Source organism: Cyprinodon variegatus, unplaced genomic scaffold (genome assembly GCF_000732505.1).
Source record: "Cyprinodon variegatus isolate N-32 unplaced genomic scaffold, C_variegatus-1.0 Scaffold337, whole genome shotgun sequence".
Taxonomy (NCBI): domain Eukaryota; kingdom Metazoa; phylum Chordata; class Actinopteri; order Cyprinodontiformes; family Cyprinodontidae; genus Cyprinodon; species Cyprinodon variegatus.
In genome coordinates this window covers 524,328-537,809 of record NW_015150790.1, presented here as the reverse complement: position 1 = coordinate 537,809, position 13,482 = coordinate 524,328, and the positions used below count along the sequence as shown (strand labels likewise).

General features: G+C 41.5%; 1 protein-coding gene across 2 annotated transcripts in view; it reads right to left on the bottom strand.

Annotated features, from left to right (window-relative positions):
- Nucleotides 1-4,876: 4,876 nt before the first annotated feature.
- LOC107091445 (cyclic AMP receptor-like protein A) overlaps nucleotides 4,877-13,482 on the bottom strand; it is a 90,734-nt gene continuing 82,128 nt past the window's right edge. For both annotated transcript variants that reach the window (XM_015385371.1, XM_015385372.1), the window contains one exon: nucleotides 4,877-6,216. In XM_015385371.1, coding sequence (XP_015240857.1) covers nucleotides 6,049-6,216 — 168 coding nt within the window. In that variant the 3' untranslated portion in view covers nucleotides 4,877-6,048. The remainder of the gene's footprint in view (nucleotides 6,217-13,482) is intronic.

The following is a 13,482-nucleotide window of genomic DNA, read 5'->3' as shown; positions in this document are numbered from 1 at the left end:
GGGGGAGGGGGGGATCATAAACGCGTAGGGCAGAAACACCGAACAGCGGCGTCGGTTTTCATTAGAGGATAAAGATGAAAACCTTCAAACGAAGCTTATCTGAGAGGAAGGAGAAGCGGCGGCGGCTCTCAGCGCAGCACAAGAAAGACTCCCCCCGCCTCCTCCACCTCCTCTCCCCCCGCCTCCTCTCTCGTCTGTCGGCCTCTGTCGAGTTCCGCTCATAACCTCGCCACCCACCCTCCCACTTCCCCGCCTCTCCCTGCTTTCCGCTGCTGGCAGGGAGCGCACACACAGACAGACAGGGACGCGCGCGCATACACCTCTTTATAGCTCTGCCACGCATACACAGGCACGCACAGCCGTGCGTGGAGCCACACACACCCACTGCAATGACACACACAGGCAGGCAGCGTCAATAAAAAGCCCAGCGCTGTGAGAGGCCGCCGGCACTCCACTCCCCCCTCCTGCCACTGCGATTAGCGGAGGCTGGCTGGCTGGGGAGAGGCGCCCCTCTGTTATCTGGGGCGGTGGCAGCCTGTGTGTGTGTGTCCGTGTGTGTGTGTGTGGAGAGAGGCTAGAGAAAGAGATTAATTTAACCCTTTCGGGAGCGGTTCGGAGCGCTAAAAGAGCCGCTGCGCTGCTGCGCTCTGGCAGAAAACAGGCGCGCTGGGAAATACAGGCGACATAAAAAACACAACGACCCTGAAGCGGCAGGAACGCCTGCTCCTGGATATTTGGAGAATTATTCCAAACGCATGCCCAGATATACACGGAGGCTGATCTTTTTCACATCTGGGTATATATTTATATATATGTTCGGTTGAAATATTTTTTAATATCAAGATATTCCAAGGTAGATAGCAGAATGTTCTTTGGAGAATCTATAGTTGTATGCCCCTCATTATGTGCCAAAAAAAAATAAAACAATTTACTCATGATAAACTAAAGTATAAATCTAATCCATACATAATCTCGTGCATCCAACAATCCACCAGTTTTCTACAGATATTTCAGGTACATTAATGCAGCACCATAGAGGAACTTCCCTCTTAGCTTCCTTCTGAGGGATGGACACAAACTCAATGTCACTGCTGAGGGGAGGGAAAGAGAAATCGACAAGTGTTGCATATGAAATCACAGCACACAGTAAAAATAAATGATCCTAACCGTGCTCTACATACTTATTAAGGCAAGCCTATACTTCAGAGCTTTAATCTGCATGAATTATTGGTAGGCGCCAAAGTGGCAATAAAAAAAGGATGCTAGTGATCCATGGAAAAGTTCTAATGAAATGAACAAAACAGCTTTTTAAACTAACATGCTCCAGTCCTACTGAGCGAACTGATCCCCAGCATCATGCTGCCAACACCATACACAACAACACACACACATATATATATATATATATATTTTGTTTTTACAGGGGTGGTTCTAGACAAAGATAAACAGGGGTGCCCAGGCAGTTGTGGCCCCTTTTTAATGGCCCCTCTACCAAAGACATTATACAAAATATATGTATGGTGAACAAAAAAAAAAATCGTATAAAATATGTATTGGAACACAAACAAAACCTTATAGGTCCATTCCACCAATTAGAATATTTTTTAAAATTACAGTTTTATTTTATTCACAATTTAAAATGTACACTTTTAGCTTTAGTCATATGGAGATAGTTAACATTTAGATCTAAGGTTTCCAGAGCTACAGGGGCCCTTTGGTTCAATTTAATCATTCTGTTTATTGTATTATTTTAGTTTTCTGTGTCCCCCATATATATCACCTAAATATGGTGATGGATATATTATATAAACTTAAATGATTAATTTATTCATCCATTAAATACATTAAGCCACTCTGGCTGTAACGTCCCCATTTTCCTTCTAAGATGTGCTTTTATCCTACAAACAACAGCAGAAGACAGGTGGGAAATGATAAAGATGGGGGCATACCCTCCCCCACTCTGCCTGTTAATATCTGGTCAGAGGAGGCAGAGCAGAGAAGGCCTCCTTCTCTCAGAGCTCCAGCTTGTTTTTCTCTGCTCGGACCGCCGCTGTTGCTGCTGTCGCCTCTTCTCTCCGTGTCTGTGCGTCACAGGCTAGGTCATGGCCGGACTCCAACAATGGCTCCGGTTTCTGCAGCTGCGCGCGCGCACACATACATACACACACACATACATACACACACACATACATACACACACACATACATACACACACACATACATACACACACACATACAGAACGCACGCGCGTTCACGCATTAAGTGCCAGCCGGCTCCGTGGAACACACACACAAACATAGATGTGACAAATGATAGGTTGGCGAGGCGAGCTAATAGTAGGCAGTGCGCCTGCCGACATGCCCGTGGGCCGCGGGTGTTAAATTGTATCCAATTACGACGCATGCGACGCTAAGAGGAAGGGGGGGCGGGTAATAATTCCTCCTGCGTGACAGGGAGCTTCGCTTATTTCACAGGATCTTTATATACAGAGAGGATCGACATGTTCAGGAGTCGGTGGGAGAGCTGAGCTCCCTCCGTGTGTGTGCGTGGAGACATAAGCCTATTCCTCACTGGAGGACATGGCGCATATATTCCATTAATCAAAATCCTGTTAGCCATATATGGAGACACGCACGGGCCAGTCGGGTCCCACTCATAATTAATGTCCAATATTTAAGTAGCCAGGCCAGATTCAATAGATGTCTGCAAGCACAAACACCTATATAACGCCCTGAGACCACGAGTTTCACACTGCATGGTAGAGTATAATAGCAGAGTGAAAGGAGAGGTTTGTGGTTTCCACTTTTTTATTGCAAAAAAAAAGTGTCATATCTTAGTGTTTATCACCCTTTAGTATAAAACCCCTCATGTTTTTTTTTTATTAACGAGTAATATAACCCTGAACATCCAAAGAGTGGTAGCTTCAGGGTTTTCAGGATTTGGAAAGGGTGCACAGATGTGCACAGCTAGTGCAATATGGCTAAATCCCCCCAAAAAAGAAGGGAGAAAAAAAGGTAAAGGTACATTAATGATTAGCAAATAAATGCAGGCAACCACTGGTCTTTGGGTGGAGGTGAAGAATGACATAAGTGTGAAAATGAAACACACACGAACTCAGTCTCAGTTTTGTTATGAAAAGTCTCTTTTGCCTCTTTATTTGAAAGTGGAGTCAAAACCAACACGAGTGCTAAAAACAAGAGGGCACATTATGAGTGGGACAAACTCTGGTGTTAATGACACTCAGTACAATAGTTCAGGAAAACCAGACAGGGTTTGTCATCACCAACTTCTAAGAAAGGCGGTTGGCTTGTCAGAAGAGCACAGAGATAATAATGAGATCACCCAGATATTGGCAAATGGGTTGTGTTTGAATATAAATTGGCTCCATTATCCTGCCAATCATGGATCGGCTGACAAAGGCAGCAGGGGGCCCTTGTGTGTCACCTCTTACTGATGTGCTTCGACCTTTGAAACAAACACAGAGGTGCACAGCTCCGGTTAGAAGCTGACATACACCCAACTCCATTAACATTGCCTAAACTTTTATTTTTCCTTTCCAGGTGAAAGTAAGGAGAAATAAAACTTTATATATGAGTGCACAAATTAGAATTAAATTGACATTTTTACCCAACAAAACAGGTCAAAATATATATATAGGTTCAGTTGTATAAACACATCCCCACTTAGCAGGTAGCAGAGAAATTATCAGCTTTTCTTTAGTCATTAACAAGCCTCTGGCATAATTCTGGTTTGATCTGTGACTCTGTTCTTAGCAGATTAAATACATTATTTTCTTTCGTCAAAGGTTGAGGCTCTAGAAAGTAAATTTTAGCTTTTATTTACCCAGCCAGTTTCCATGGTGTTTGAGACTTATTGTTGAAACACCAAATTTCCTCAAAGTTCAACCATCTAGCTTTTGATTTAAGGCAAGGTTGAATACTCTAAACATGCCGCTGCCACCACCATGCTTCATAGTTGGTAGATAACCTCACTGTTAATCCTCCACAATATCTCTAGCATTGGTGTAGCGTGTCTCTAGCATTTGGCTGCTGGAACTTTCCAGTGGGCATGAAAGTTGTTTTGGAAGCAGAAGCCAACTTCTTGGTCCCCTCAGCCTATATTGGTGTAAAGGTGGAGGCAGTGTTTGCAGCAGTAGGATGTTTTAACTAGATATTCTTTGAATAAAACAAGCATGCAAACTGGTTCTAGAGTTAGAAAATCTAGCAAAATTTAAGCGGATTTAAAAGCATGGTCAGTGCGAGGATTACCAGTTTAAATGACAGTTGGTCACATATCTACGGAGGAGGATTAGTGCCACTGAAAAAATAAAGAAAGTTAACAGATTAAAAGTTAACTGATTTTAAAATTTTATTTCAGTTTAATATGGGGGGAAATGAATAAGAAATGTGACATTTTTCTCAGAATTGTGACTTTAATCTCAGAATTCTAACTTTTTTCCAAGAAGATTAAAGTCAGAATTCTGAGGTTAATCTCAGAATTCTGTCTGTTTTCTCAGAATTATGCCTTTAATCACAGAATTATGCCTTTAATCTCAAAATTATGACTTTTTTCCCCTCAGAATTCTGATTTTTTCCCCCAGAAGATTAAAGTCAGAATTCTGAGGTTAATCTCAGAATTCTGTCTTTTTTCTCAGAATTATGCCTTTAATCTTAGAATTATGACTTTAATCTCAGAATTCTGTCTTTAATCTCAGAATGACTTCTTTTCCACCTCAGAATTATGACTTTAATCTCAGAATTATGACTTTAATCTCAGAATTATGAATTTTCCCCCAGAAGATTAAAGTCAGAATTCTGAGGTTAATCTCAGAATTATGACCTTAATCTTAGAATTATGACTTTAACCTCAGAATTCTGACTTTAATCTCATAATTCTGACTTTTTCCCACATTAAACTGAAATAAAATTTAAAAATCAGTTAATTTTTTTTTTTCAGTGGCCCTAATCCTCTCCTGAACATATCAAGGTCAAGTTATGACAGAAGTTTTTGTATTTCCCACATCTTACTATGGGACAGTAAACCAAACGTGAGGGTTCCTGTGCAAATTCGAGCCTATAATTGTATTTCTGAAACATCAACAAAATCCTCAAAAATTTACATGAAATTCATTCTCACCAAAAATGGACACGCTTTAGAAAAGTTGTTCATAAGGCTTTAAGTATTTTCTTTACATTTCAGCTCAAGGTATCTACAAAAATAATGTACATTTGAACATATACAGTACTTTGATCTGTTATAAATATAGTAATAGAAAAATTGAAGCATTTCATCAAAAATCCAAAGTCAAAGGAGCACTTGTGCAGAACTTGCAACATTTACAGGCAGAGAGGAAGCCTGAAAACTAATACTGCCTGAGTAACGAGTGAGGGCCTGTGCTCTCGGACTTGTCCCCCTCTCCCTTCTTTTTTTGTATTTCGACTGTACACCAACATCCCCCTTATTGGCAGGAAAATGATGTAGTACCAGGATCAATCTAATGGTAGAGCGAAGGGTTGACATACTGGGTGATTTTTAAAGGCCTGCCTTCAACTCATCTCCTGCGGGGAGCTGAAACGGTGATTGCTGCGAGTGCTTAAGAAGCACCTTGTTATGATTGCCTTTCAGCAGCGCGTCATGTTTTTTTTTGTCTTTTTGTTCTGGCAGGCTAAGATGCTCCAGAATGCAGTGAAAAACAGAGGCTTTGTGGAGGTAAATCATTCGGAGTCCTTTTGGGATGCAGCAGATGCCTTTAACATTAGGCTGAGCTTTAGAGCTCTCAGATACTCCGTGTTGCACAGAAGCGGAGCTCTGCTCTGTATGTGTGGTGGGTGTCTTAAGGATATTAAATAGTAAAGGATGGGGATTAATAATGGAACCTGACAGCTCATCTCCGGCTTCTATCTGCCTGACTGTCCCCACAATCTTCCTCTCCAATCCCTCCCCAGCTCGCCTCCCCCCCTCCTCTCGGTTTCTAATCCGCCGTGTTTCTCTCTGGCTCTGACCCTCCTTTGTGCTTTTCCCCCCAGCTCTTTTGTCTCTCTCCCTCTCAAGGACCTCGATCTTTCAGGGTCATGTCAGGAGAGTAGAAGAGGACGTTGGTGTCGTCGTCGTCATCATCGCTCGGGTCGATAAGGTCCGCCTGTGTGTAGTGCACCGCCCCGGGGTAGTACTCTCCGATTCGCGTCCGGTCGCAGAGCCGTGACTGCAGAGCCAGCTGAAAAAGCAGACACACACACAGGCAGATTGAAATTAGTTTTCCCCATTTGCCCTGGTTTAGACCGTTAACTTCAAAAAGCCTTTTTTCCTGTTTGCATTCTGGACATGACCCTGCAGTGGCTCACAGAGGTTTTCATACCCATTGAACTTTTCTTTTTTTTATGAGATACATCAACAAAAAGCAGGCCAAAATATCTTAGAACTTTTTCTCTAATGAACAGACTGCCTTCTTCCTTCTGCATCACAGACATGTAAGGTTATAGAAGGCACACCATCTACTGTAGCTGTCCTGTGAAAAGGTTCTCCAATCAGCTTCTGATTTCTGCAGTTCCTCCAGAGTTACCATGGTCCTCATGCCCTGCCAGCTCAGATGCACTCCCATGTCTTTACTAAAACTTTCTCTGTACCATCTCAGCTGAGCTCCTGTGCCTTCGAGATGCCATTTTTTCCCCCTAAAAAACATTTAAACCTTTGACAAACCAGAGGTATTTGCACTAAGATTAAATAAAGGAGCTCTATTTCCTAATATTAGTTATTAGGAGTTAGATCAGATGAGGTTGTATTTATGAAGTTTAGATATCACTTTTCAACAGCTTCTAAGAAGCATATCTGCTTCTGTATCCTTGAATCCCAGTCGACCTCTGCAGGTACTGGTACTGCTGGAGGTCTCCTGTTAAAATTGAGTTTTCCTCTGCACTGTCGCTGCATGCATGCTTGGTGTCGAGTCAACAAGCATCACCTGGTTTTCCTTATATAAAAAAACTGAATTAATCTGACTCTGTGACTCTGATCCAGTTCTATCTGTAAAGTCCCACAAGATGACATATGCTCTGAATTGGCACTAAATAAATAAACTGAATTGAAAACCATTTTCACAAGATGTCAGTTTGCTGCACACCACCCTAATGCAATACCCTGATGTTTTTTGATGTACCAAAATAATCAAAAGGTTAAATAGCGGCGATAGAGACCAACAACCATTCAAACCCTTGGTTTAAAAACTACTCTGTTTGATCTGTTTGGTCCAAAGAAAGAAACAATAAAAACATCAAGTTTAAACAATAATAAAAAGCTGAATGTCTCTTATTTTTTCACTCTTTGTTTGAATTTCTCCCAGCATGTAATTTTGTAGTAGCACAAGGCCAATGCAGTGCTTAAAGACGCCCTCACCACCAATGATATCCTGTGAAAGACCGTTTCTGACTCATGCCTTGAATGTTATCAACCTTTCAATAACATGGTGTAAATAAATCCCATTTCAAATGCCGTATAAAGCTGCCATTTTCCAGCTCTGTTGGAACCAATCGGAGATCAGCTGCTTGTGACAGTAAAATGTTAACAAGCACTATATGTCATTTAAAAATAGTGTTATTAAATCCGACAAGAGCAAAAACCTGATATTTATCTCAGCATACTTGGAAACAGATTTTGTATTGCATTATAATATGAAAAGTATTCACTTGCCCCTCCGAGTCTTTAAATCTAGGTGTGGTGGTTCGATCCAGGGCTGCAGGTGGATAAAATGGAGCCCACAGTCATGTTGACTGAGTCTATGAAAGAGCGGGTCGCTCTAAGGAGGTGGACTCTATAGCTAAGCGAACTGGGATCTCTTACGTGTCATAGAATGTCTTTCTGTACGGCGATCCAACAGGCAAGTAAGTTTAACATGTGCCAGGGGAACGGCACACATGACTGGTTTTTAGGTGGACTTGGGTCGTTTACTTCCAGCGCAAAAGATTACTAAAGCTTCAGCATAAGATATTTTGGACAGCTTTATACCCCTGACTCTACGGGTACAGCTTTGTTTCTGACTGGGAAAGTTTGGTGTGGATGAACTCAACTGGTTTGCCCTAAACTCAATAGAATACCTCTGTCATGATTTATAGCGAGAGCTTAGCAAGTCCAGAGTCTGAACTCAGAAAAGCCTCTGTGGAACATTACTCTATCAACACACTCGCATGCCTTGTGGAGAGCTTTCACAGAGACAGCAGTAGCTGCAAAGGGTGGGTGGCGGAAAACTGCGCTAAAACCTTCGCATTAAACAAAGGACGTCTTTTAAGTTCACATATGTACAAAGAAATTGTCTCAAAACTGAGCAATAATGGATTTTAGGAGATCTGCTTGCAGGTGTGCTGAGATAAACAATATGATTTGTGAGGTTAAGCTGTGATCTATCTGTATATATGTGTGTGGAACACCTAAATAACTTTCACTCTCATAACGCAATACTTTCAGATCCTAGTTTTCATGCTCATTTATTGTTAACCCATTGCATTCTGCAAAGTGATTTTCACACACACACTGTAACCGGGGGTAAATGAGTATTTCTTGGTATGAATAACCAACACAACTAAAGCCGGGCATACACTGTGCGTTTTTTTTTCAATCCCTGCGGTTTCGTTATACAGTGTTAGTTCACAGCTCACAATGTATGTTCTCATACGGTGCAACGCGACGCTCTGATGAGAGCTACCTGCTCACACTGCACGTCTAAAAACATGTTGGATTCAGCTCTGCAGTGAGATGGCGCTACTCGGACTCGTCTATCCAGAAGCCAAACGAGTAGAAGAGGAGTATGAAGCTCACTAGAGTAAAACTCGCTGCCTTGGCAATTTGTGTGCTGAAAGCCCTAAAAAGAAAATGCGTCGACGTATTTGGACAAAGACATGGCTGAGCAAACGTGGCTATTACGGTCTGTCAATTTTACAGAAAGAACTCCATTTCACTCGCATCCCCGCCATGTTTCTGTGTTTTCGTCTGACAGAAAGAAGAAGAACTCTTGTTTGCACATGCCCACTGAGCGATTTGCCCATGATGGCCGACAAAATTTCAAACATATTTGATTTTCTTCTGACCTCTCAATTCCTAAATCGGGTGGTGGTCATGAGAGGCTGATCGCCCTCCGTTACCCCCTGTACACTACACGACGCACGATCAGGCTGAAAGTCTGCCCGATCGAAACATGCTTGCACGACTGAAAAGTCGGCCTGAAAGGGCAATAAATTGCACCGTGTAAGCCCGGCATAAGCAAAGGAGGCAGCAGTACGATGCATTCTAACTGTAAGGGTTGAAAACATAGAAGCAAGTAACTCCATGTACCTCGCTCCTTTCTCCTGTTCCTGTTGTCTTGTTTGTCTCTTCATAACTATTGTCTCCTATCCTCTTTGATGCCAAGATCGAGAAAAAAGTACTTCATGTCCTCTCTTTGGTTGGTTTACGCTGGAACAGGCACGCATTTATTTAAGTGCATCCAACCAGGGTCCAGATAAACTGTGCTGAGACTAGCAGCTGACAGGGTTTGATTTCAGGGGGCTTGATAAGATTCACACCAGCCTGATCCCCTCCAGAAATCGGACTCTGGCACGGTTAAAAGCACCATTAGAGCTGTGTTTAACATTCTTCTGGGTGTTACTTCTGTTTAATGATGGCATTAAGCTTTTTGCCACGGCTCAAACTGAAGCAACAGAAATGGGGCTTTGCATTCACTCTTCCTAGATGTTATTGAAATATTAATATCAATTATAAGGTTTTGCTTTAAAATATTCTCCACCTAACTCCACACAAATAATTACTGATCAGAGAGGTGTCTATATCGCACATGGATGCATCCCACTTTGTAGAATTCTTATCAAAACAATTTACATTTAGAAACCCTTGCAAAACTAAGTGATGAGCAATTTCATAAAAATGTATGAACCAAATGAGAAGCCTCTTTCCCTTTTTTTCTTTAGGAGCAGGCGTTACACTGGAGCAGTCAGACAAAGGAAATCTAATGTGTTTTAGTACTCTCAGAAGAGCAAGGTCTTTCAGCGATACCCGATAACGAAAAGGGTTTCTGCTGAGTAAAAGAAATTTAGTAACTCAATCCACCACTGAGGGATCAGGCAGGAGAGAAGGACTGAAATTTCAAGCCTTGCAGCGATAAAAGAAGAGGTCGTCAGTCACAAAGAGATGGCGTGAAACCAGCAGCTCTGAGACCTACATGAGAAAACCCAGAGAGCAGAGCAGCAACGAGCATCTAGTGACCGGAACATAAAAGCCATATGGAGAAAATGGACAGATGGAAATGAAATAATCGGCCTCCTGCAGCTGAGTCTTCAGGAATAAACTTTATATATATATATATCTGTGTGTTACATTTGCAGTAGCTCTGAGGCAAACAGGGCTTTTTTAGCCGCTCTCCTCTGCATGCACTCTGGCATACATGCAGAGGCAGAAATGTTGTGAGCTCATTGCAGAGCCGAAGGCGCTTCAGCTGTATGGCTAGAATGCAGATCAATATCAGAAAAGGAGTGGAAGGAAGAAAGAGAGAGAGAGAGATAGACAGAGCGTTAGAGAGAGAAAAATTAAGAATACCTAGGTGGGAGGGATATGCAGCACAAAAGAGGAAAAAAAATGTAAGCGATAAAACAGCAGAGACGCCATAACGGCGTATAACGAGAACAGAGAAGACGTATAGAACGGAGAGAAAGACTGAGTGATAGAGGAGGAGAGGAGTGAGACACAGCTGCTATTGGGAAGACTGAAAAAAGAGATGCAGAGAGGAGCAAAGAAAAACATGCCGATCAAAGAAGTTGGGAGAGAAATCAAACAATACACCCAGTAATAATCTGCTTACTTGAAGACATCTGGTCTGCAACCAGACGACGCCTCTAAGTGAAGGCTTTCCTTCTAGTAGGGCAGACAAGCTGGTTTCAGCCTTTAAGTGGTCAGAGATAATAAAGTTTCCCACCAAGACTTTTCCCAGTGTTATAAAAAAAAAAAAAAAAAGTAATATTCTTAGATTAGAATTCTAAAACTTCTGTTTCCTCTTTTCATAATTAGAAAACAGGTTAAAGCTGTATTTTGCAACAGATTGTTCCCTTACTTAAACACCCTTAGTTAGTTTGTACTGTCAAACCAACTCTCTTTTAGATTTGTATTTCTCTAATTGCAATACTCCACTGGATCAAAGGAAGTTCTTGGTAAGAAAAGTTCTTGGCAGAAAAAGACTGAAACACAGGCTACAGTGGAATGATTTTTGTAGCTTTCCTACAGTGCTGTCAGAAGATAAAAAAAAAACAAAAACAAAAACAGATTTTATCAGAGCTAAACATGCTAGGAGGGTATCTGGGGCCCTTTTATTGGGTACTGGTAGAGGACTGATATGACCCCAGCATTGGGAATACCAGATGATTAAATCTTGTGATGATCTATAAATAACCGTCTTCCAGGGAGTTCTGAAGGGAGCTTTAAAATGTCGTAAGCAGCTGTAAATGGAATGATCATCAGTCCAACTTTGAACGTTGATTTTATTTCTGTCCAATTTTAGTGCAATTATTTGTGTTTGCAGTATCTTTTAATAAAGAAGATATTTGGAAAAAGAAAATGAAAAGGGATTTTAGCACAAAACAAAAGAAGCACATATATCCACTAGGCTGTCTGTGTCCAAGCAACCAGAAAGTGCAAGTAAATGTTATGCTTAAGCATAGTCCATGCATGTTTATATGGTTGAGCTCAGTTTAGGCTTAATGTTGGTTTGCTTTATCAGTTAAAAAGTTTTTATGTTCTGCTGGAACATTCAGGTCCGTCCAGGCTGCAACCCGTGAAAGATGTTGACTTTAAAGCAGATTATACTTCTGCATCAGCACACATCAAATGTTGCTTGGGTCTGGTCGCGAACCAGTTTTGCTGGTATGCTTCTGCACCGTCGGTCTGGAATTTTTAGGGACGCACAGCACTTTCCCGCAAAAGCGTAAGTGGGAGCCTATTCGAGAACTTGCAAGAACTTTGGCGGATGGTAACGAGAACTTCGGTGGTGTCGGTGCAAGTGTTTATCTTCCAAAACAACAATGGCGCGTCTGCAAGATATCCCAGTCACGGAGATGGATCTAGGGTTGCTGGACATCGAAGAGGAATAGGTTCTGTTAATAGAGTTGGCAAAAAGACCGATTAACCTTTCGTCGTTGTTGTCCATTGTAGTTATTCCTTGGTTTTAAAAATGGCGCACTCCAGCACCAAATCGAGAAGGACCACACAGACAGCCGGAAAGGCATACCAAGGACCAATCACAACTGCTTTTTGTCTGCGCACTTCCGCTTGAGGTCTGCGCAGGTTTGCGACCATCCGACACTTAGCCAGGATTTTGCTTCAGAAGCATAAATTGGCCTTAAATTCTATTTTGCCACTGAAAATACCAGGTTTAGGGGTGTTTTCAAACATGGGTCCATCCGCTAACAACCGGCATTCGGCTCCCTTCCCACAGGCAAAAAAAAAAAAAAAACTGGGTCTAAAGGGTGTATACTCCCGCAGCAGTGTGTCACAATGAGCTTGTCGCAGGTATGACGCAGATATTTTTGATTTATGCCCAATTTTGAAGCAAGGTCTGCGCTGTCGTATTCCATGCCAAAATGCAAGAGGGACAATCACGACCTAAATGTAGGTCTAGATACACGGCATGCCAATCAGAGCGGGGACGATTTTAACACGGGTCGCTTACCGAGTCTTTTGACCCAGGTAGACCTGTGTCATAGAGCTGTTCCCACTGCCACTAAAAGCTGATTGTTCCTGGGTTTAAACAAGTTTTTCGGCCAGTGGGATTTTGGGTATATGAAAGATGATCCTGATCTGAAACCAAGGCCTTGGGACTGAGCAATTTGATCAGAAAACAAGATTGTTTGGAAAAGAGGCTCTCAAACTTTGGACAAATTTGGTTCCTTCATAGTATGGTGAAGGTAGTATTATGCTAAGGGTCTGTTTTGCTACCAGTTGTAGAAATGCATTTCATTTATGAAGGAGGTTGACAACCTCCTAATTCTTTTACCCTTTATCACGGCTCATCAGCTTGATCACCAACATTTAAACTTCTAAAATGGGATCAAATCTGGACTGAGGTACAGTATTTCACAGACGCATAATACCTTTTAAAAATTTAAACATTAACTATGTATTGACCTGGTTTCTTTATGTATTATTCTCTATTCTTAAAAGTCATGTCTAAGGTAAGAAAACCAGACTATTTAAAAAAAAAAAAAAAAAAAAAAAAAAAAACTTGATTAAATGTTCAGATTTAAGCCAGGACCTTGAGGATTAGAAAAAGAGAATTTTTGAGTCAGTATGTATAATTTTAATTAATTAATGCTTGTACAAGATAAATCTACAATTAATTTTAATTGTTTGATTAAACAAAATCATACTGAAGAATAAACAAACGTTTGATTTAAATCTACTTCTAGCTGACCCTGAAGAAGCAACCTATCATATCACACACACACATACATACACA